Here is a 27154-nt window from a genome sequence, read left to right as displayed (position 1 = left end):
ACAACAGAGGAACTGCTATCACCCACTTGTGTAATATGTGAGTAGTTTTAGTCTGTGTCTATCTTAGTAATCAGAAGACTCGTTTACCAGAGTCATACCATACAAACATTGCTTTCCATGTACTGTTAAAAAGCAGTTTATATAAGTTTACATATATTCTTATATTTCATTATATCACATCATTTGTTGATAAATAAAACTTCATTTCATGTTCAAAATGAACAATGACGTCATTATTTTAAAATATGGTGATGTAAATCACCTTTTTACAATTTAAGCCAGCTAACTTGTAACAGAACGCCGCCTTAATCTTTAATTACAGTTACATTTTATTGTCTGGCACGACAAAAATCTTACTAACATTGCTACATGTCATGTCTATCAGGGCACAGATCATTGCTAAACTAGTTACAAATTAACTTGAACAAAGTATAGGTATACTTGAATGATTGTCTCCATAAAATCACAGTGCCCTATTCAGATCAAATCTTTTATTGTAACAGTGTAACAATGTCATCTATTGAGATAATGAATCATACGCAACAAAGTAGCAATGTTAGTACGTTGTTGTCTAGCAACCAGACAACGGTAACTCAATGAAAAGACAATGTAGCAAACTTTATGTCGCGCTAGACAATGGCAATGTTTGTACGATTTTTGTCAAGGCAGGTGGCATTCTGTTGCAGGTTAAATGATTTCAATTGTATTTGATTATCAGCTTGATATTAGCCACATTGATACGTGCTTTAGTATAAATAGTTCCCTATTACATAGTTAGTTAAAAATGTATTAAAGGAATTTCCCATTATCCTTTCAACCAACGCATTTGATAAAATAAACTAGAATTACTTCTCAGAATATATCTCTAAGCTATAACACCAGTATACGAGTATTTGCTATAATATAGTGTCTACATAAAGTACTGTTCGCTGTATTTTTTTTTTACAGAAAGCGGAGTATGGCAGGTTGAGAAAATAGAACAAACTCTATATGTGTTGGTTTTAATTTTTCTACCGTCTCTTCCCCTAGACTGTGAACTACATCGACAGGAGCGTGTCATCTTGCTCCATACATTTGTGCAACGGGATGAGAATAGCGCCCACAATGGATGATGTGTCAGTCTACCCCCACCCCCACCCCCATCCCAATTTAGTCCCAAAGCTCAATATCTTGGAAGTCAATTACTGTGTTTCCCCGAATGAGTTCAATAGTAATTTTACAAATGGTAAATACAGCTAAAATGATGTTGGCTTGGTGTTTCACTCATGTAACATTTTGTGTCAAAAACGTAATGTCCCATGAGTGAAACACCAAGCCTTCATCATTTTAGCTGTAAGGGATTTCATGTCACTGGTAACTCAAGAGTTACGGAATAGTGGTAAATTCCTAAATTCGGCAACGAATATTCAAAAAAACAAAAAAACAAATGTGATTGTGAATTTATTTCTTCAAATGGATGAAGTGGTAATAGCAGTATAACAACAAAAACTGTACGTCCCACATTTATAGTCTAGGCACTGGAGTGAAACGAATAATTAGTATATTTTTGAGTTGAAATTAACTGTCTTTGGCTTTCAACTTTGTATTTGAAACGATTCTATAGAAGCAATCGATGCATGGAGTTAGCCATAAAAATATACACTACTAGTATGTCATATAACAACATTGTATTATGGTGGGAGGTTATTGGAGCATGGAATATCCAAATACAGTTTGTTAAATTTGTTTGTTTGTTTGTTTGTTTGTTTGTTTGTTTGTTTTTGACATATATTAGATTGGTATGTGACAGGCTACATTCATATAAAGACTTCGTGCATATATATCAGCACATCTCAGTTTGTGAGTTCTACACAGTCTCAGACATAAGTTTTGGGGTACGTTAGTAGTATAGAAATAACAAACATATCAACATTCTCTCTTCTCAATGCATCGGTTTGTATCCGATTCAGTGAATTCTGTACATGTTAGCGGTACAGCAAATGAGAAAATACACCGTGTGATATATTGAGTGTGGAGGCCTACATAATTAATTTGGTATACTTGTGTAGGCGTTAGGTACCTGTAACTTTTCGGACGCCATTTTGGGAGGATACATAGATGTTGCACTAGTACTACTAAAGCCGAGTTGTTAATACTACTGAGGACTGAGGCTGACATATTTCAGTTATAATTTCAAGACCATGATTTTTTTCACTAGAAATTAATTTTTTTTAAATTAGACCAATTTACGGTAATCCGGGAAGTCCGTATGATTGTTTCTTGTGCCTTATTCTCTGTTCCTTCAGTTCTGTCAACAAATTAACATCGACTCTGATAGGGGGCAACATAAGTCCCCCTTCTCTTCGCTTCTTCTTCCGCGCTACTTTAGTGCTATCATCACTACTCAAACTGGCAATCGTTGACGCAGCGTCACTATTATCAGACCCTCTAGGTGTTCTCTTTTTGGTTGTTTCTTTAGCCGCTCCATGAGCTAACTTGTTTAAAGAGCTGATAGAGTTACTTAACTTTCTTTCAACGTCCGACTTTGATTGCTCTTTGTACTGACTGATCCTCCGTTCAGCGTGTCTTTTCCTTTTCAACAGTGAGCCGCTCACCGGGCTCCTTCTCCGAACTACTTTTCTGGGCATGCGCAAATTCATATCGGCGAATAGTGTTTCTCTGAGAGGAGGGAGAGGTTTGGCGAGTTCTTCTTTTCGTTTTCGTTCCAGTTCTGCTTCTTCTTCCTGTCGTCTCAGTTCAGCCTCTTCTTCCTGTTGTTTCTGTATCATTCGTTGGTAGACGGGGTTAGAAGCTAACATTACGTCTACACCGCTCATCGCATTCTTTTTAGGAACCGGAGCTTTTGTAACAGGGTGTGCTGACGACTGGTTCGTTCCCGCCTTTTCCTCGTTGTTGTTGATATCACTTTTATCCGTTTCATTTTCTTCCTCCTTACCAAGTTGAGGGCGCTCTTCAGTTTTATCATCCGATGAGGTTTCTGGAGGCGCGGGTGAATTTTCAACTTCGGTACCTGCTCTATCGATCGGCGGTAGGTTTATTTTTCGTCCTCTTTTATTTACACCCAGGGTTGAATCCACCAGTTTGAGACGTGTGTTAAGATCTTTGGCTAAATTGAACGAGTTGGGGCCCCTTAACTCAGCCTCCAATCGCTCGAGTTTTCTTTGTTTACTTTTTAATCTTTCGTACTCTGATCTAAAGACAGGTAAATTTTTGCCTTCCTTTAACGCTTGTTCGAAATCAGTGACGCCTCTTTGGATCCGTTTCTTAGATTTATGCATATCAATTAGATCCACTTTCATATAGTCTTTGAACCTGTAGAGGCCGCTGTACGCTGCATATTCGTGAGTCTCAATCTGCTTCGTTCGCATGCGCAGATGAGCTTTCTCTCTGTTGTTCAGAAAATCGGCCCTGTTCCGTATGTGGCGACTCAAATTTTGGAGATGTTCCAACTTCTCCGAGGCACTTTGGTAGCCACGGGGTTTCCGTGACAGTAGTGTCGGCATGTCTGTTGAGGTTTCCACGGCCGCCGTCATTTAGGTGGTTTTACCTACAAGCAAACAAAAAATACGGTTTTAAAGACCAGGTTTAGCTTAGGATTAAAATGTAGGCGTGAAAACAGTTGCCTGACAGAGCGATATAAAAGGTTTCTCCAGAATAAAAGAATAAGCCTATGTAATCAGTCCATTGATAATATAACAATAAATGCGAGAAGCTGGGATTGAAAGCGTACCCTTTATTTGAAGTAAAAAATCTCAGTCTCTATTCGTTTTTGTTTTCTAAATTGTTACCATTCCTGTATCTTTACAGTGTGTCTAAGAAACCCATACAAAAGACCAAACCGAATACTATACTTTGATTTTTATCACCCACAGTGATCAACATGATTTCATATTAAATTTGTTGAGTCACGGTGGTTAGGTTTACACACGTACAAAGTGTATATATTGTATGAAGGCATATATTTTCTAACACCTTTATTTACATAATATGTATATCATATATCATATTATCATAACCCTTATTTACATATGTTATATACAACATACTAGATGGACAACCGATAGTGGAACGCTCTTTCATATAGTATACCATAGACGTATCAAATCGAAATGTGGCGTATGTAATATAAATGTTTTATACGCACTTGCGTGTCTTCAATCGTATTGACAATGGTGTCTGAAATTATAATATTTGTATAAAATTCAGTTGACCAGAAACAGAACGTGTTCTGACTGGATGAAAATCTGAGATATAAAGCTACATTTCTGTCGTTAGAGCCGAGGTAGAATTGTTACATTTTGTGTCAGACGCTTATGAAATTGTGGATTACCTAAAAGTATTTGAAACAGATCTAGAGAAATGTAGCAATGTTGGTAAAATTTCTGTCGATCGAGACGATAAAATGTAACAGTAGTGTTTGTAATATTTTTGTCGGTTCAGACGATAAAATGTAGCGTTGTTGGTAAACTTTTTGTTGATCCAGACGATAGAAAAGTAACGATGTTGGTAAAATGTTTGTTGTAGCAGACGACACTCTGTCAAGCTAACTATTAGCTATTGTACAAAGGATGAATATTTTTACACGTCAAATACATGTTACACGTGACGTCATTAGTGTGAATCCTGTCATATACCAATATCCATATACGTTATTAAACGAGAAAATAAGTATCGATCAAAATATAAACGTTTCATTTATTAGCACGTCGGTTAGTTTCCGTTTTTACTCTCAGTGCTAAAATATTCTCGCCATTATTTCCGTTTTCATTACTTCTGTTGTCAACTTTACAGTATAATAACAACTCACTTATAAAGGTAAGTCAGGCCAGCAGTAACTTATACGGTCGATAATTCTCCAATGTATTGAACACAACAGAACAATTTCACGTGTCGAGTAATCCCGTCCCCCCGGGATGTATTTACGTTTTCGCTTCTTGTCTTATTTCTTGTTAAGAAGGGTCAAGGAATTTCAGGTAAAGTCTCAGCAGGTATTTTCAAATGCTCAAAAATATACTCTGATCGAAAAATTCTGGATGTTTATTGATTTTTTTTATCTTACAACGAAAATGTATAACTACACGACACATAAGATATGACTTCAAAATGAAAAGCTGCACTGTGCGCGTGCGTAGAATTCTAATGAAAATAATTCTTAATAAAGAAGGCATCAGACATAAAAAAATAACAATGGTGTATATTTGTTGATTTTTTTTTATTCTTGAATCTAAATAGATGTTTGCTGTGCTGTTGTTTGGGCCCTTGTTGAAGTGTTTAGTCGTCAGTATTTATGTTTATTGTGTTTATAACTTAGAGTCCTCGATGAAGCATACTACGTTTGGAGTCCTCGGTGAAGCATACTATGTTTATAGTCCTCGATGAAGCATACTACGTTTACAACCGTTTTTACACCCATTTATGTATGTCAGATGTATACACATAATTAGTGTACACTTTGGATCCGATGTTAAATAATCTTTACATGTTTATGGTTGTTGATATTCATTCTCATTAAACCTGTTATGTGAAAATATGTTGGACCAATAGTTGTCGACAATTTTGAAAAGAAAGAAATCGAGAACCTGTCTATGCTATCTCAATACAAACGAGTTACTCTACACGAGCGTCTCAAAAAAGAGGAAGAAAGAGGAAGCCACCATAAAACCACACTCAATAATGAATTCTTCCCATATTTTTTTTTCAAATTTAGGAAACCTTTTTAAGAATGGCCTTCTTGTCACATTAACGCAATTGTCATGTTTATGTCATAATAAGTACTCCTGCCGAAAAAAGACACAAGACATTTCCCTCACTATTTCGCCTCAACTGGTCTTTCTAAATTCACGCACCCTTCTCTCATTCTCTCCCTCACTCGTATTGTCTATACAATCACATACGAAAATGTCAGAGTTTAAGGCTATCGGTTTAAAATATCATAGCTCGGGGAAATAAAGGTGCATAGTCTCACGAACTAGGGAGATTTTTATTATCACTGCCACGGGCGGGTCAACTATTTTATTGATGCTTCGAGGAAATGGTAAGTACATAAACGTCAGAGAAACATACGGCGGGAGTGTTTGACAATTTCAACAGTTGCACTTTACAAATTTACAATATAAATGAGAATTATGGCAGCCATAATGTTTTAAAACTTTGCCCTTTTAAGTCACAAACAGACTGTAACTCATCGATACAATTAACTCAGAACACGTCCACTTTATCGATTACATAAATATTCTCGATAGTGATCACCAAAGTTACTTAATTAAAGGGGACATAGTCCACACCTGAACGCATTTCTGTGTTGTCTTTCTTTCACGTGTAGAAACATTTGTGTTATGCTACTTACTGCAATACAGTTTAACGATCATGACTAACTGCGAAATCTGTGGCAGGCACTACATTGAGGAAAACGAAATGAATATTGAAGTAATTTTTGGGTATACCCATAAATTGCCATTGACATCATGATCATAGAAAAAGTGCGCGTGCGTATATGTCACTGATATAATGTGATGGTTTGCTCACTTCTAGTCACAAATCGACTTGCAGACGTGTTTGTGTTCAAAAATGAAAATTACATTTAAAAAAATTATACATGCATGTACCCGTACATGTATTTCAAGCCTGGGTTAAATCTGGCTGTTCTAATGTTGTACAATGGGATAGACAGTCGAATGTAATCAGCCAACACATTTTTTTTCAGGAAATGGGGATCATCTTACGTTTTAACCGCAATAATAATTATTTAAATAACTTTTGAACTGAGGATCCAACAAGTCATCACAAAGTAACGAGTAGCCTACATCTGATATCATTGGTGCTACATTCTTGTATGCATTCCAACATCCGAGAGAGGAGACCAACTGGAAGACAACTGTACACTGACCTTCAACAAAACTGAGACCAACTCGACTCAAATATGACCAAGCAAAGCTCTCCTACTGCGAATCTGTGTAAATAAGTGATCATGGAAAGTACAAGTATGTTCAGAATTTCTTACGAGATCTGACGATATCTTGCGTGACAGACATCCGCCCGGCTTACGTCAGAATCCAACACAATGATAAATTCTAAGTTCCACAACATGAAAAAAAAACTAAATATACGATTTTGCCGCTCTGATTATTTGATCAGACGGTCAGAATTTCTTTAATAGGAGATTTATGTCCATATCTTGGGCGAGATCATGAAAGTGTTACCAACAGATCTAACGCTTGAGACCACGTGACGTGACGTAACAAGCATATTTATCCAGTCACATGTTGATAAAATTTGGCTTTTCTAAAAACATATGATGAAAAAGTTTCCTTCACATATAAACCTTATTTTAGACTGGAATCGTGTATAATGTGCTTATATGTACATTTAATTCAAAATTATGTCGCAAAAGTGATTCAATTAGCATTTTTCAATAAAAAAATGTAATCCCACTAGAGCACAAGAATAATGAACTCAGTCTGTAAATAACACGATAACCGTGATAGGGCTACGCGCTGCACAAATTTTGCCTGCCAGACTTGTTATTTGTGTGGCATGAAAGTTTGCGGTATTAATACATACTATTTCGTGCCCCCCCCCCCCATCCCCCACACACATGTACACAAACACTATATGTTCGGCTGACTCGGAACTTAAGCTCTGCTACCGGACATTTTACACCCCCTCATATCATAAACAGTTGGCCAGGCATGGAACCAGGTTAATAACGTTCACTTGATTTGACATTCCACTACATAATCGCCCTGCTTCAAATTACTCAAAATAAAATGTTGTTTATTGTTCATGAAGTAACCAGTCCTGTAAACATAACTCGTCCATTGTATGTAACTACACTACAGACTTATAGCCTGAGTTACCTATATCTCACAGAATTACTTGATACAAATATATTTTATTATAATATATGCGTGTTTAAGGGCAGAAAATAATCCTTTTCCTCAAGTGATCAAAGTCTATAACGTTACCGTTTTCTTTGTTACTATGGTTACATTTGAATGCCACGAAACTATGACTTAATTATCAATTTTAAAGCAAAAGTAGTCGAAACTTCTGTCAATCTAGAGTATTTCAATTGTGTGCAGACAGAGAACTGCTTTGTTCGAGTCGATACAACGTCAGTATCTTGTACTGTTCACTTTCCCCCAAGTGGTCAACTTCTGAATGCAGCAGACACGCTTTTACAAATACACAATGAATGCCGTGTCGTCTGAACCAGAGCGTTGCCTGGTTCAACAAAGAATCTTACTAACATTGCTACATTTCATAGTCCGGCTAGACAAAAATCTTACATTTCAATGTCCGGCTAAATAAACTTCTTACTAATTTGCTACATTTTATCATATCGCTAGACAAAATCTTACTAACACGGTTACATTTTATCGTCTGGCTAAACAAAAATATTACTATAATTGCTACATTTCACTGTCTGGCTAACATTGCTACATTTTATTATCTGACTAGACAAAATCTTACTAACATTGCTACATTTCATAGTCTGTCTCGACAAAACATTCTTCTTACATTGTTACTGTTTCTTTTCGTAAAATACTACTATCTGACCATATCGCCGCCAACTCGTTTACAATGTAACAACCCACTGATATAATGTTATCTTATGAATAAGAAAACTACCTATATATGTTTACTTAGTAATACTCTCGTGACGTGTTCATTATGATTTTATTGTCAGAATATCAGGTCCGTACCCGAAAATATAAACTGTAAACGTATGTCTTATACGAAAGGGAACGAGCCTGCATCGGAAAATCTTTAGTTATAAGACCCACTTGTTGCTATGGTAACGACATTTTAAACAGTACTGTAGAGGATCGAAATGTAAGTCAAACTTGAAGTTGGTATTGAGTACCTCTGGCGAGAACCATGATTTCTATGGTTGCAACTACTTTGTATGTTGCTAATATCGACGCAACCTCTCACTCTAGCAAACTGTATGAATGAAGTGATAGCAGTGACGTCACACATTATATATTAGGCAATATTGTACCATAAATTCTGAACCATTTGGTGAGCTGTGCTTTCAAGTAAATGCTGTGAAGTGTAATTTGTTAGTTTTACATGTAATGCTGTCGGCTGCTTCAAACTCAGTGCACGTAATAAACTGCTAAAGTTAAAACAAATGTACAGTGACGCCTACTAGCCTCTTTCGGTGTTGATGTCACTCCGCTGGCTATATCGTGAGGTTTGATCTCGACAACTACCGGATTAATACTAAATCATCCCTCAATACATACCTGATGACAATAGATTTTTAACAGAAAATATAAAGAAAGAGTCGTCAAATTCCCCACTGTATCCGTTGAATATTGTGTTGAAGGACAGGTGAATAAACTCCCAAGGTAAATTTGAGTGTTTTTTTTTATGTCTAAATACAACTCGTACATCTTCTAATTTGTAAATATTTTCTACACACGTCAGTAAATCTAATTTCAGACTCTACTCAGACTCACCATAAAAGGAATTCCAAATGGTTACTTTCAATCCAAGTCAACTAATCAAATGTATTACGATTCCCTCTTAGAAGAAAAAACCAGCTAGAAGCGGTAAATGTCTGACAGACACGTGAGGCGCATCTTCAAATAGAGGCAATGTCTATTCTGAATTTTCTTAATAGGTGGGTGATGTCAGCGGAGGGACAGACGAACAGAATTATAATATTCTATGGCTTACAATTTACCCCTATATTTTTTATGGCAAAAGAAGATAATTCAATGGATATTTACTGTAACAAACTGACAAAAAACACAGAGGCGAGGAAAGGAAATAAAACTCAAATCCTGGGCAGTGTTCTTATTTTGTCCGATAACAACATTTTAATCACGTGCTTGCCGAGCTGTCGTACAATAAAGGCTAGTTCGACAGAATGTCATGTGACTCTACAGAAGTCCTGATAAAATTGCAACATTTTATCGTTTGGCTAAACAAAAATCTTACTTACACTGTAACATTTTATCATCTGATAACAATTATTGATTTCTTGTAGCAATGTTGGTAGAATTTTGTCGAGTCAGACGGCATTTTGTTTCAAGTTATTAAATGGATTTCTATAGCAACAAATAAAAAGTATAAAATTCGTGTTACATTCAAGTCGTTGGTGAATATTCTGTACAACGCTTCGATAAATTTAAAGGTAAACATAACAGTGAAACTTAGACTACAAAATATATCGGATTAACATTTTGAGTTTCACGATCAGCGTCTGCGAACGTATTCCTGGTAGGCGATACAAACTATCCCGCCCAAACTTTACTGTCTCAGTGGCCGTCCATGTTTGTCGTTCTCCAGAACACTGAAGAGCCAGTGTGGAGCCCTGTCCATGGCCAAGTCTCCGAGCTACAAACTATTCATATACCAGAGAAAAAACGTAGAAAATAGATTTGAGGTTTTAAAACGGATCGACTGACTATAGACTTTAAATATCTATATCTCTATGCTGTAGGTTGACAATACAAACACTCATGTGTGTGTTTGGGCGGAGGGGTTTTCGCAAGTCACAGTCAAGTTTCTAGGTGTAAACTTCAGCGAACTGAAATTAATGTAACGAGTACGCCATAATGGGACCATGGTCGCACTGATAACAACTTCAGGCCACGTTCACGATCATTGGGTAGAAGTATGCGAAAAGGGCAAGGTTGTCATGGAAAATACTCAAACAGAATCTCTGAATTGAATAATGTTGACCGTACATTTCACCATGGTATTCCCTGTGTTAAAATTCACGCAAAATAATATCACATGACACATAGCAGAGAGAACAAACAGTTTTATCTGGTAGTGCATATCTCTACTAGGCCATTAATTTCATGGACCCAGACATCGTGTCCACGGACTAGCTATGAAATACATGTTTTGGTTGTCAACGTTACTCACGAGTGAAGTTCACCTGAATCACGCGCGCACTTCTCGGCAGACGAAAAACCAAAGAATCTCCAGAATTGTCATGACTCAAATGTATTCCACTGAATATTCTTTGCTATCTACGATTTTATGTTCCACTGACTACACAGAACTCCGACAAAGTGACAGGGCGACGCATGTAAGCTAACATTAAACGATTTTCGCACTGGATTAAGAATTAACGCATTTTACAGAATGTGTTTGAGAAAAAATTATCTCGAAAAATCGCATCAACTCACCCATGACTTCACGAAGAAGGTTTGAAGACGGTCTGTCGAAGAACTACATCAAGGCAACAATTACCGACTCGGAGGTCTAGTATCGCGATCGACGTTATAACACTATGTCCAGGGTGTACTATGTTAGCAGTGAATTATATGTATATGATGACTCCCTCACACATGGGGTCAAACAAGGTCACAGCAAGCTATGCGCGAGTACAGTGTAAAATACTCCACTTGTATACGGACTCCCACAGCAACATCAAACATACATACATGTAACATATCTGCCAGGGCCTATGGCGTATTTTATCAAACCGCTGTCATGAGGGTACCACGGGTAGGGATCATTACGGTAAACAGTAGAACCTTTTGTTGGATTTGCCCGAGATCATTTCTGTAATACTACGATAGAATAGCTATTAAAAGCGATTTTTGTCGTGGAGGTACACACTTGACGGAATGAATAATGATCTGTTGACGTGCATTTTTGCGTTGTTTAGGCTATTTGATCTTTCTTGCATGGCAATGCTAGTGGTGATCACTTGTGTCTCCAAATATTTCTAGGTCACGAAATTTTTATCTTGAACCACAGCACGTCAGTGTGTTCTGATCTTAGCTTGTACATTATATCCACTGGGATTGTGGACCCCTGCGTGTGAAGAGGTTCACTCCCTTTTCAGAGCGACCATAGTTACTCCCTAATTATTAAGTCGAAATACTGTTATCGCAAGATCATATATTTTCATTACATTTCAACGAAGGAACGTCTGCTTACAGTCGGGGTGCTTACAGGTATTCAATTGCATTTTCTGTGAATATTTCCGTACCTAGCTAGCTATTTTCACGACACCACGGAGTATCGGGGATATAAATTTTCATAATCAATTTAATCTACTACAAAACGGCGTCAGGATGGTGGGTCCACTTCGCTGGACTTCGGTAAACAAGGTTCCTGGCGTTTTTGGTAGACACGTGCTTTCAACGGCAAATGGTTCCACTATACTGCAACAGTCTTATTTTGCACCTCGGACCCTTCTATAGTCACGTACTCACAGCTTGTGTATCGATCTCAAAAAAAAGTTTCCACCGAGAAGACATTTACGTTAATGTGGATAGACAACATTTGCTATGTCAAGCTAAAATGTTAAAAGTTTTCATATGCTCACGATTCGGACGGAAGTGTAATGTTACGGCATAATGGAATTTGAAAACACAACTTACGACTACTTTAGTCATTTAATGTGTGTATACAATCGACTGATATATTTACGTATTGTGTAGTCGATACACTGATGAAAATACTTGGTAAATAATACATTATTGGTCTGCACGATGTGCATATCAACTCCGCATTGCTTCGACCGATGGTATCGTCGCCATGGTGACGGGTTTCTAACATGATCCACGTCCATGTTGCATATTGATTAGTGCGCCAACTACGACTAAGACATGAGTTGTGTTGATCGAACAACCAAGGTTTAATTCAATATTCCCAATTACATTTTACATACACCCACACACTCACATACATTGCAGGTACACACTAGTAGCAGTTAGTGCCGCTTTAATAAAATATGGTGGAGGTAAATTATACAATGAAGTGTTTATATCTATTTCAGATAATATAAAGTATATCATTGCGATCATATAGCTATTTCCATTTATCATTGAATACAAAATATGAAAATGATATAATAGCATACTCACTTTATCATCATTGACAGCCTTAATGGGTATTATGTGAAAACATACATGTTATACATACATACATACATACATACATACATACATACATACATACATACATACATACATACATACATACATACATACATACAAAAATACATACAAAAATACATACACCCCATTCACATGCCCACACACGTACACCCCCACACACATCCACCCCCCCACACGTCATATAATATATATATAAATGTAACATAATATTATATAAACCCACGCGCGTAGATATATACATGTATTGCGAGTACTGAAAGTTAAAATCAGTGGTCGTTAATCCTCACAGCAAAGTACTATCACTCCAATTCCAGTACATACATACACATTAATACATACATACACAAGGTATTAATATCACTCAAGTTTAAGCTACTGTAAGAAAACCGTCACGTTTCCATGTAATCCGTTTGTTAAGATACACTTATTACTTTACTAGCACCATGATATAGTAGAATTAACCAACCATAAAGGCATTGAATTATGTAGACGGCATCAGAGTTTTGTCGATGTACCAACCAACCAACCAACCAACCAACCAACCAACCATACATAACGATATAATCCAATATATGAATAAATCACACACAAGGCTGTGAACCAGCTGACGGATAAAATACCAATTATCGCGATGAAATATAGATCACTTTGAAAATTTATGTTTATCACATTCAATACAATACGACTGAATAATTCAGATGATGTATTCCTAATTCTCGTTTGTCGGGTTGACTGAATGTTCAGTAGATTAAAGGCAGTAAACTTACGCACGTATTTCATGTAATTTGTATATAGCATTAAATTGATAATCCCCAGATGACTAGTGACTACAGTACATAAATCTGCATCAATTTAGACATTTAGCAGTATCAATTTTACAAGCATATTTTGTATGGATTGAAAGATGAAAAGCTGATTATAAGTATAGTTCTTGGTTCAAATTAGTATTTCGTCAATATGATAGGATAATATCTCATCTCTATTTCACTTTACAAAATGGAAACCCCTTATTTCTACATACTGTCTATTAGTATGTCTGTCTGTATGTATGTATGTATGTATGTATGTATGTATGTATGTATGTATGTATGTATGTATGTCTGTCTGTCTGTCTGTCTGTGCGTGCGTGCGTGCGTGCGTGTGTATGTATGTATGTATGTATGTATGTATGTACATTGTATGTATGTATGTATGTATGTATGTATGTATGTATGTATGTATGCATGTATGCATGTATGTATGTATGTATGTATGTATGTATGCATGTATGTATGCATGTATGCATGTATGTATGTATGTATGTATGTATGTATGTATGTATGTATGTATGTATGTATGTATGCCTGTCTGCCTGCCTGCCTGCCTGCCTGCCTGTCTGTCTGTCTGTCTGTGTCTGGCTGTCTGTCATGTATTTTTTAAAGTAAAGATGTCTTTGATTATTTGATGAAAGAAAATGTCCCAAATGCAGCAAGTGTAGGTTTAATATGATGATTTTACATTATAATGACTGACAGTTATAACGAACACAATATTTGACTGGCTTCACATTTCAGATGATTGACAGAACTTATTAATTTTGATCACGTCTCGTCTAATTGTATTCATTTAGCTCTGACAGATATGTATTGGCCTAATATACCGAATACAGAGATTTAGTCTATGACGGTGCTGAGCTTGTGAATAAATAATTTTGCACAGCATTGCGTTTTAGGACTATGTTCTTCGAGATAAAGATATAAGTACAACTTTTTTTTTAATGATATTAAAATAATTTGAAGACATTTAGATGCTAGGAACGTTTAAGGTGACTATTTGGGTAAATATCAAAATTTAGCCAATTTGAACAAAAGGAAAATTTAGAACGTGGGTGAAGAAATATCAGTTTTAAAGTGTGGATGATGTTGACGAAGTACATTCCCAATAATTGGCAAACTGAATTAACAAAAGTGAAAGGATGGCACGGACTCGAAACCCTTTATTGAAATCTCCAGACACAACATTGTCAATGTTGCATAATAGATGAGTCGACTGGCATATGCCAGATTACGAATTTACCAGAAGTGTCACAATAAATAAGAATTATCTACGAGAAGAAACAATTTCTGGCAACTATAATGAGTTGAGAAATTGTAAGGGTTACTTCGTTAAGCGAGACTTCGAGCTACGATCCAATTTTGGGAAGCAATTTCCACGACTGCAATCTCCAGTCAACATCACGCTGTCGTCGGTTGCCCTGGATACAGACTTCAAAGTTATTATCCAGTGAAATACTGTGGGAAGAAAGATTGAACCGGCAACATTTGCAAAGTAGCGCTACATTTGATATTACTCTGTTGTCTAATAGCTGTACACGTTTCTTATAACGCGAGCTGAAATGAATATGTGTGGTGGTTTTAGATAGCAAAGTGTTATAACAAATCGAAGAAAACACAGTGTTGTAACTTACACGTATTAAGTCATATGAGGTATTTTGATAGTGTGCATGTATGGTCGTCAGTTCTGATGTTATACTAACGGAAACAATTCCTTTTATACGAAACATACTACAATCAAGGCGTAACACATGTTCGAACGTTTTTTGTGTTATTTGCTGTAAAAGAAATTATGGCGACACTTGCCAAACTTACAACTTCTGTGGCACAAGTGACAAGGGAACTTGTATCTAGATTATAAAACATCACACTCATTGTTCGGAAAAAAAATCATTTCGAAAATCAGAATTATTCTTAATATGGCAACTGCCTAATTTATGCTTGCAACGTTATATCTGGTCAAATTGAAACGTGCAACCAAACAGGACGTCATGATTTTGCAACGCTTCTGTACATTGAGATACGATCTGAGCGAACTACCTCGTTTTCGTTTACGCTCGCTTTCAACATTTCTCATATTACATAACGCTCTGCTATTAATTGAGAGCCTGCCTCCAAAATTCCTTTGACTTTGTTGCAACTTTCAATTTTATTTTAGTTTGAAATGAAAGAAATCACCAATGTTTATGAAAGTAAATCAAATTCAGGTTAACTACGGCATAAAAACAGTTCAAAACTGGAGTACCCACGCTATTCACAAATGTCTGCTACTGGGAATGGTAGATATGCGATCGTAGCATTCAGTTGAAATATGTATGAAACGAGAACGTAAACGTATTTGTCGGTTCCTTCTATGATTCTGAAATTCGTATAAATTGTAGACACGGTTGGCTTATTGTTAGTTTGCTTCTTGAGGCGTAAGGCCTTTAATATAAGATTTGATATCTTGGTAGGTCGATATAGGAGAAGTCAGAAGAAAAATCTCCCTAAAGCACCTCAACTTTGAATATAGATGCATTCTGAATAGTAAGCTTGCAACAATGGCTGCTAATTTAGGTAAAGGCTTTGCTAGATTCACAAATAATTTTTTTTCTTCAAATTTTACATCAACTATAAGTGAAAATGCGGTCATTACAATATGAGAACGTCCATGATTTTACTTACATCGGGAATGCTTCGTCTCGGAATATTAACTTTCGACTGAATGCGAGGTGCATAACTCATTCAGCGAGGGTATGGTCGTCTTTTCAATGATTTACTCCTTAGTTGATTTTTTGACTCGAGTATCTACAGCTTCTAACAACTCAAACTACTTAAGTTAGTAGAAAATTCTGCTGAACAATATCAATTAAGGAAACCACCTGTAGTTACTTGCTATCAACAGAATTTTGTTTGTTGAAAATAATTGTGTCAACACGACGTCTCATTAGATGTGCACTTTCTTATCAATTTTCAGTCGTAATTTCAATAGCGTATGACGTTAAGTTACATATGGCTACGTGTAACATAAAAGCACGTTTCAAAATTACTCTAAAAAATATTCAACATTCTGGAAAAAAAGACTGACTCGGAAAATGTGAATGTCGGTGTTCTCTGCAATTAAGATGGCGCAACAGGTGTCTGGGAACGCTTGCACTATGTTGAATGTCCACGAAAATTGAGTTGTACGCTACCGACGGGGAGTAAATATGTCTTCTGTTACGTTTTTACTCTAGGTGTTATAAATATTGTCGATAAGTTTGTAACTACATTCTGTAACCTTACTGTAGACGACAACAAAGAGTGTGGCGTCACGATATGTTGTCAAAAACAATGACGTCTCCCACAAGGTGATGTTTTAAACTAGGATTATTTCTCTGTGAGTCTAACTTGGACTTGAAAGATGTGATGACGTCAGAAGCACAGGAGGGCCAGAATGGAACTATGTAAGTCTTTAATTTGTAAAAACAATTTCACAGTCGACCAACTAATCTGTATGCAAATAAGTTAATAAAATTGCTGTATTCGAGTTGACAACACCGTAACCAATTAGAATAACAGTTAATTAATTAATTTCTGACTGTTATTGACAGCTCTATAAAGTGTTAGCTTAATAACATAGCATTTTACTAGATTAATTTCCGAATCCCGGCGATAAAAAAAACGCGATTTCTGGAAAAGCATAGAATAAAAATGATATAAACCGTAAATGTGAATGATTACGTCAAATTCAATCAACACAACTAACACCTAAGTATCTGAAATTACATTCTTAATAAAATAACAACAATCTGATTATTAGTAAGTGCCTGAAGAATTCTACGAGCGATTTTAAAAACGTCGAAGACTTAACATTGACACAAAATTTCTTCACTATTAGCATATATGCTTAGATAAAACATGAAACAAAACATTGCCTTGCGCGACAAAAATCTTACTAATATTGCTACATTTTATCGTCTGGCTTCGCAAAAATCTTACTAACATTGCTACATTTTATCGTCTGGCTCAACAAAAATCTAACAAACATTGCTACATTTTATCGTCTGTTGCATCAAAAATCTTACCAACATCGCTACACTTTCTTAGAGCCCATGGTGAGCTACCATTGTCAGTTAAATGTAAAATGACAACAGATGAAAGTAAACCTAATGTTACCTCGTTCATTCTGATGTTTTTTCATACAGTCATTTGAGTAAAATGTAACAGTTGTACTTCAATTCTTGTAATGCCAGACGATAACATGATGTATGTATGTATGTATGTATGTATGTATGTATGTATGTATGTATGTATGTATGTGTGTGTGTGTGTGTGTGTGTATGCATGCATGCACGCACGCACGCACGCACGCACGCACGCACGTACGTACGTACGTACGTATGTATGTATGTATGTATGTATGTATGTACGTACGTACGTACGTATGCATGCGTGTGCGTGTGTATATACGTCATAAATTTTGATTCTCTGTAATAAAATACAAGGTTTTATTTCGTTTGTCAAATAGGCTTTGAAGTGAAGCGTGTAACATTTCATCCTTAACTCTAGCTAGAAGTGAATAATATAAACTTAAATCAAAGGAGACATATAGAACTTAATGGAACATATATCAACTGACATGTGAACTTTAAATGTAATTTTTCACAGCATGGCCACGGTATGATATATGACAATATATTCACTGAGCAATTACTGGAAAGATATCCTCTGAAATCTATCAACCCCCAAGAGAACTCAGACTCCGGAGAATCAAACCTCTCTAGAAAATGTCAGACAGACGTGTTGTTTTACAACTCGTTAACACATTTTTTACAGTAAAACCACACAAATCACCCGTGTTTATACTGAGTGAACTAACCTCAAATTCCGAACGCAAAATAACAGTATAGTATTTAGAAATAGGTTCTCGATCTTCTGACTAAATACATCATAGATAATACCGGATTAGGGGATGTGTTTAGCGTAAAACGTTTTAAAGAAAATGTCTATTATAATAACATAATTGACTAATTTGATGTGGTGTCAATATTATTTTAAAGGAAACAAGCTTAACACGTCATTATTGTATAGCCATGATTCGATAAAGTCTAAAATCGATCATTTGCATCGATGTATTACCATGGCAACAGAAAGTAAATATTTTTCGTTGTGATGCCGATGGGAAATTACCGGGTGTTATTTTTCATAATAATGCAATGATACTGTCTAAATCTATTAAAATGAAATATTTCTATGTAAAATTGCCATCTTCACATGAAAAATGGAAATAAAATATTTTTGATTATGTCACAATGTGATTGTTTTGAAATGAAATTTCGAGTATCATATTGAATAAAAGATAAATTCTAAACAATTTCTTCCAAAAGAGTTTGAGAAGTGACAAAATTTTACTGAAAGCAAAATTTTGTAAAATTATTTTTGCAGATAAATGCTGGTATGAAATAGATTTTGACGACTTTTAGATATCATACCAGCTGTGCACGTATACATTCTGCTATATATAAACACGACGATGATTCATCACGATACATGGTCAGTCATGTGTAGGTTGCTGCTAAAGCAATAATTGTAATATACCACTCACCTGTGAGAGGGTAGAATATATGAACGGAAATTAGAGTTGTAGTACTAGTTTTGGCGAGAAAAGTCCTGAACACATTTCTATAAACGTTCTCATGTTGACGAATATGGATTCACACTTTCTAGTTGGTTGTAGGGTATTTAGAATCCAAGCAGCTACGGTAGCGTCGTGTATTCATAAGTAGAGTGCGTCACTGTACATACAGTTGTGCTGTCGAGCGTTGTGAACCGAACATGCTCGTCAATTGTGTACCAATGGGCTATACCCAATAGCAGCGCTTGACACCGTGTTAACCCATCCCTCGTGCTGCTTTATGTCGGTGTCATGGCAACAACCGATCTCCATATGGCGAAATAGGGTCCTCTGTACGTATGTCATAGTTCTCATTTACTCAAATCATTAGAGAATTGTTGAGACAGCCATTAGTAGACAAATAACACAACAATTGAGAAAAGCAAATAAAGATGGCGGATTCATGTTTGCTGTCGAGTTATCAGGTGGAGGTGAACATGATTTTCAGTCACGCGATTTCCTTGTCGTGAAATGTATACCACTCAATAAAATGCAAATATCTTTTTTTCACCAGAAACATACAGTTTGCTGTCGATTTATCAGGTGGAGGTGACATCGCAGTGCCAATATGAACATGATTTTCAATCACGCGATTTTCCTGTTGTGAAATCTATACCACTCGATAAATTCAAGTATTTTTATTCACCAAAAAAATACAGAACATGTTCGTAAGATCCTACTAACACTGTGTTTGCACAAGAGCACTTTAAACTAGATGAGTTCATTTCCGTCAAAGCTCATCGAAACATAGTTTTTTTTCTGTAGATAAATCAATGTAAAAACTAAAGCACCGTGATACTCAAAGTGTTTTTTTTTCGAAGCGTATCGGAATGTAATAACACCCTTTATTAATTGATAAAAACAGATAAGTGGTGTCGTCAAATAATAAATATTGACTTTATTATCAACATCGCGTGCATCGCTTCAAATTACATTTTACAATAATATCACATAAGGCAAAAAAATTGTTTCTGGTCACTGACAGCGAGCGCATCACTTAAAAACCCTCGCGTCGGTCTTTTAAATTTATTCGTGTTTGTCCAGCCCATGCAGTCTGCAGATCAAGGGAAACACAAATATAACCCTCCATACTTCAGTGAAGACAACAACAGAGCCAATCATGAACAAGCAAATTACATCTGCCCCATATTACACACTTGCTCTAAAGAACTAAATAAAAAGAACAGTAACTGCCATTAATAGTAGATTTAGGGACAGTTTGTTGAGAGTAAAAACAAAACAATTTAAAAAAAAACAAAAACAAATTCGCGTCGTCGTCATGATATGACCAGAAACAAGTCCCTTTTTAGCCTAGCATTGCGTTGTAGTACCTGCGAGACTTTCGATAAAACAAATTGGTACCAAATATCAAACAAATTGGAGCACTTTTTCTTGTAATTACCCTAATATTTTTTTCACAATTTCATGCATTATTTAATCCAATTATATTTCTTCCATTGTACGTCTGAAGTAATATAGTGTACACATATATAAATTTCCTTTTAATGACATTCTGTTATTTGTGTTCAGTGAACCTATAGCAATATGAAACCGAACACTGCCATTATATATGAAAGCAAAGACCAGAGGGTCGAATATGGCAAAGCGTGGAACATTATTTATTGAACAATAACCACCGACAAATTTTCGTTCAACTAGCTATAATTCACTTCGTTGCATATAGCAACGACTCAGTCGCGTTCCATCGCGACATAATTTCGCTCGCAACCATTAAATAATAATTTGGAAAATCTATAGTACGGAAAATTCTTTACAAATCAAAAATAAAGCATTGCGCAAATCATAAATAATACCTTTGTTTACAAGAAAATCGTTCATTTTTTGAATGCTGACCATGGCTTTTATTGACATTTGAGGCCTTGCTGTACTTCATCACAAAATAATTAGAGTAAAAACTATGTGCTATGTGTATATACATATTTGTTGGCCAATTTCGAAATGTTATCTGGTGTAACCAATCAATACACTAGACCAATGTCGAATATTTTAGAAGAAAAAACATTAAGCTAGCTATGTAAAGCGTGGAAGATGTGAATGGTACATGGAAAACCACTGCGCATGGTCCGTAATAAACATTCGTGTCTTTTTTATATTTGCAACACTCTTATTTTAACAAACAAGTTTAGTGTTCTTTTCATGTCTCATTCATTGCTACATTGTTTCAAATGATAGAAAACATCTCAAGCAAGATTTCGTATCCAGGCCTATTGCTACTATAAAAGTTGAGTAAAAGAACCCGTCGGTTGGCTGGACAAAATTCTTTCTAGCATCGCTACATTTTATCGTCTGGCTAGACAGAAATCTTGCTAATATTGCTACATTTTATTGTCTGACGAAAATAATCTTACCAACATTACTATAATTTATATATGTGAGTTATCTGTCACCAAAATCATATACATTGTAACAAAGTAAACACAGCCTTTATCCGGCTTGCCAGTTGATTGCAATACAATGTAACAATTGTTTTTCAAATTTGATCACACGGCCGATAATGTGTAGTAAAATTAAGAAGATTTTTGTTGCGCGAGACGATATAATTTAGCAATGTTATTCAGATATTTATGAAACAAGAAATAAACTGAGACGTTGGGAAGATTTTTGTTGAGCAAGACCGTGGTTTGTTTTACTCAACAGACTTCCATCATAGAATGAATGATGTAAGTAGAATGGTGTGCGTTGGTGAGTGGAATGATGCAAGGAGTCCTTTATTTGGCAACAATGGTTTTCAAGTGCCAAAGGTTCATTTAAATGTGCATGATGTACTGCTACTAATCCGACCAGAGTTTTAATGATGATGTTTCTAGTTCCATACGATTGATTCTGTAAATGTTGGCCCTAAAGTAGCCTCATTTGTGACTGGCTATTAATATCCCCATTATGGTCGTTATAAAGTTAATGAAAGGAAATGTGATTCTTGAAAGACTATTCGGTGTCTGATTTATCACAATGCAAAACGTCCCTCACAGAATTGAAAAGTGTGTTCTTGAAACTTGAATACAGTTCCATTAAAACTGCGTTTTTACGGTTTGATTTCCCCTGGTTGAGATTAAACCCCGGGGGATTCAACAGGTCCTTTCTAGTTTTTCATTTTTTTTGCAATTAGGTCACGTGATGATGACCACTGCAGTGTTTAACTTTATGTACTTGCCGAAATTCTACATTATTTAAATTTTCAGATTTTCCTTTTCAAGTTTTATGAAAAGAGAAAGCAAAGCAGATATTATTGTGAAATCCGGTGTGTAAATTTAAACTCAGTAATGTTAACAAGTTTTAACAAAAAATGCCTGCCGTGAAATATGTTTTACTTTACAGCTGTCTTTTTTCCCAAAATACATTAACCCAGAACTATAACGCTATTTCAATAATAGTTATGGCTACCGTTTTCATCAAAGATTTGGATAAGATCACGACAAAATTTAAATGTGAAAATAAGGACTACCAGTAAATAACAGAAAAATAAATGTTAATATCCGGGTACTTTGATATATTAAACGGAGCACGCTGTCATGCAGAAGTGTTTTGCACTTTATTTAGTATCTGATCTGTAAGGCCTAATGTGGTTCCAATTACGCTCAGTTTTAGAATAGGTCGGGTGGGTAGATTTTTTAATTTTTATTTTTTTTTCATGTGTGAGCATCTAGTTCAGGTAGTTATGTTTGCCGTTGTTTTCCAAATGGTCTCTGTGTTATTGGTTTCTTCCCATTAGATGTACAGCCATTCCAGATTGGAAGTAGAACAGTTTTATATAGTCTTTTTAAATTGGTGTCAGTTTCCGCATTTGCTATCTATGGCGAGACTTCACAATTTTATTATTTTTTTCTCGAATATGGAAAAGAAAGTGTAGGGTTGGCAGTGAAAAACTAGGTGGGGGTCGAGTAACCGGAACCGCACAATTTTTTTATTAGGCCTAAACAAGAAAATTGTTTCACTTCTTGTCTGCGGGTTTAGAAGGTCTTTGATTTTATGCAAATTGGCAATTCTTAGTATCTTGAACTTTTCTGTAATTTCCGCCGTTTCACTTCTTGCATATACATCATAATTAATTCAAAAAAGGAGGAGAAATTAAAGTTCCGGTTCACGACGCGTGGCTTTGCTGATGAACTTTTCATGACGTCATCAATTTTGCAAACCGGACTATCGACCGACTTAACAAATTACACACTGTGAGGCATTTTTTTTCGTTTTTCTTTCGTCTGAGTTCCTTTGTCTGCCTTGTTTGACATGAATAACTGGGTGTGTGTGAAAAGAACTGACAATCAATATACTATTGAGTCAGTAGTTACTTTTGAACTGTACATACAAAGCACTTATAAATACCCACAGGAATTTCACATGTAAAAGTAAAGACAGAATCGATTGCACATCTAAACCAACCTACAATCAGACTTAGCAGCTTAAGAAAGGATATATGAGACACAGTTTCCAAAAGAAATTCTCACCATTTCGCTGTAGTTCGCCAATCTAAAGGAACACAATATTCTAAATGTGGTACACATACTGAGAAACGTAGATCAACATAAACTTCAACTTAAGTTTTTTCCCCCGCAATACATGTATCTAGAAACTTGCATTCATTGTGTATGAAACATTTTCTGCACAAATTTATTTGGAATAGCACAATTTTGTTCTCTGAATTACTGCATGCGACAGTATACAGCTATGGATAGACAGACGTGGTCCACATTGTTGTCTCGTTTTATAAACGAGCGTATGTTGGACAATTTCAATGAGGACTTGACCTTTAACCTTTGCACCTTCACTTCAGCACTTTTTCGTATAGATGAACTGTAAAATTTTGATTCCCATATTAAAAAACTAATTAAAAAAGATCATCACTGCTAAATATTGTGATAAAATTTTAGCGAAAATGATGTCCCGATAATTATGTTTTGAGGCAGAAATGTCGTTCAGTGAAAAGTAATCCATATTGCGCGCGAAATGAAATGATAACAAATAGATCCCGGAACGGCAGACTACCGTGACGTCATTGATCGAGACTGTCGGTAAATAAAGTAAAACAACACATGTCACGGTACGAAAAATACGAAAAGATTCCAATGGTACGGTCAATTAGGGATCCATCTAGGATGAATTTGGTTCAACTACTGATCCTAAAATAAATGAACAGGCCAATTAAATGAAGTTACATTTGTTTTGTTAGATAAGCGGCTATTGTGTACTTGGATACAAGTAACGGGGACGACGACCTGAACATCACAACGTCGTCAACATCACAATTAATAATCTAACTAACATTGAATGAAGCAGTAGTTCTGTCGTCAAAAAATATTGACAGTACGCATTAGCTCCTACGATTTCTGTTAGTTTCGCTAACAATGATGGGATATAATTGGGGGAAAATATTCAAAAAACTCGATTTCCCTCAAAAATATCATGATAATAATACAGGACTTTCAACTTTATCTGCGTGATTTTTATTTATTTATTATTATTATTATTATTATTATTATTATTATTATTATTATTATTATTATTATTATTATTATTATTATTTTAGAAAGAACTGCCTCTTGTCTGGACCGTGACTGAAAAACAGTTTTGTTTGGTCTTACTCAACAAGTCTCGTGTGTTACGTAATAATCAGTGAAGGTGTGAAGTTAGAATGTTGTGACTTTGCTGATATTGTGCAAATGTCTGTACACGGTCATTGCTACGATTTCATAACTTGAAAAAATGTACAGACAGTACTGATTACTGGGAAAAACTAATGCAGCTGAGAACATCAGCAGAAACCTGATTGTACTGCCACCTACGACCACAAACCATTGAAACAGACAACTATCTGTATAACAACTTGTATAAAGCTAATATGCTGTTGTATATGAAGTTAACTGACATGTGCATGGGAACAGTGTATCGTGCTCTTGATAAAATAACTCAATGTAACATTTGAAGGCAGTTGAAACAAAAGTTCTGGATAAAAAAAATAATCATACTTATGTCACTGCCTCCAAGTCTTTTCACCTTCTGGCAACTTGGAGACAAATATCTTACCAACATTGCTACATTTTATCGTCTGGCTCGACAACGAGCTTACCAACCACTGTCTCTAAGTCTTTTCATCGTCTGCCAACTTGAAGACAAACATCTTACCAACATTGCTACATTTTTGTGTGATAGCTACCATTATCTTCGCACATCGTCGCCAAATTATATACATTGTAACAATTTTATACTTTTCAGGCATGTCAGTCAATTAAAGTGTAACAACTGTACTTCAATTTTTGTAGTGCCAGACGATAAAATCATGTAGCAACGTTGATTAGATATTCATCGAGACAGACGATAAGATTTAGCAACATTAGTCAGATGCCAGTTTAACGAGCCAGACAACAAAATGTAAGATTTTGTCAAGCCAGATGATATTATTTGTTTAAATTTATCAGTCCTCCATTGTACTTTGATAGCAAATTAAAGTCATAGCAGGCCACCGTTTTTTTCAGATTATTTTGTTGGAAATGGCTACTTATTTATAATAACGCCGATCTTAAGTTATAATATTGAGTAACCAGCGATCATGTATACATACAACCATCAATTTTATGTCAAATTGATTTAATATGCAAAAATATGATCTGGTAAAGACTGTAAAGTAAATGCAGATTATCTTAAATCTAGTAATGACGCCGTATGTAAGAACAATAAGTGGCGTCACTGCAAAAAACTCGCTGAATACCAGCTATCATTTGCAGATTGTTATGAAGATACATTTACATTAGTGAGTTGCTGATAAGAATATTACATGTCTTTTGGAAGTTTTAGAGCAGTTTTTAAAAGATTTTTCACCGGTAGAAATGGTATCTGGTGATACAGCACAGATGTTTTAATTAGAGAATATATTAATATGTTTTACGATAGACATGTTAACGCGCTATCTCGCTACCCTTGACGGTATCACCACGGACTGATAATGGCTTACCTGCTAGATTATCGCCATGGTCTTTGCTCCCCAGTAAACTGTGTGTCTGTGATAACTATGTGTAAAGGTGCGACGTTGTATCTCCCTGTGATCAGTTTGATAATGTTTTAGAACCGCACAATTCACGAAGATAAAAATAAGTCTCAATTTACAATAACACTTCAGCCCACCGTCAACAACTAATGCGTAAATCTACACAGGCGAGTATACTTTTCCCGAATTAAAAAACATCAAACAAACTCGATCCATGATTACTCTGAAACCAAATCAACCGTGACCCGTCCCAAGCATTTCAAGAGGTTCTCGCATTCCTAAGATTCTGTCGTTCAAAAACAGAAAACACAATTTCTCATGTTTCACTGTGCGAGCAACACGTCTATACATACAAGATACTGTAGGCCTTTGAAAGTAGACATGTGTTGATATTTTCGAGAAAACGAAACATTAGTCTGGAATCAACATCACAACAAAAAGTACGTACATACTTCTCAACCTAGCTTATTGTCATACCTGATCGAAGCCATCTCACCCCTCTTTGAGCTGACGTGACCACACCACGGACAACACACAACACGCGTAGCCAAAGCAAACCTCATATTGCATTGTCCATCGATCGCCAACCTACGTCTCGTTCCAGTGACGTCCCAGTGTACATATGCCGGGCGAGGAAATCTCGTTCGTCCTAATCCCCTTTCAAATATATACCCATGATTCCTTTAGAGTGTAAATTGACTTGTGACAGGGATGTATTGTTCTGATGAGCTCTGGTGGTCTCAAGACTCACTTAAGATTTGAGCAACGCCTGAGGGCCACATATTACACTAAAAATATACAGGAGCTAATCACAAAGGAGATATGATAGTTA

At 35.9% G+C, this 27154-nt stretch overlaps 1 protein-coding gene across 1 annotated transcript; it reads right to left on the bottom strand.

Moving 5' to 3' along the window:
- Positions 1 to 1482: 1482 nt before the first annotated feature.
- Positions 1483 to 26926, bottom strand: LOC144451588 (uncharacterized). Its single transcript, XM_078142476.1, has 2 exons — positions 26800 to 26926; positions 1483 to 3547 (listed from the first exon to the last, which is right to left on the bottom strand). The coding sequence occupies exon 2, from the start codon at positions 3531 to 3533 to the stop codon at positions 2226 to 2228; it is 1308 nt and encodes a 435-aa protein (XP_077998602.1). The 5' UTR covers positions 3534 to 3547; positions 26800 to 26926; the 3' UTR covers positions 1483 to 2225.
- Between the last annotated feature and the right edge of the window lie 228 nt (positions 26927 to 27154).

This window comes from Glandiceps talaboti, chromosome 21 (assembly GCF_964340395.1).
Source record: "Glandiceps talaboti chromosome 21, keGlaTala1.1, whole genome shotgun sequence".
NCBI classification, from domain to species: domain Eukaryota; kingdom Metazoa; phylum Hemichordata; class Enteropneusta; family Spengelidae; genus Glandiceps; species Glandiceps talaboti.
Note: the sequence above shows the minus strand (reverse complement) of the source record. Positions and strands in the feature narration are given on the sequence as shown.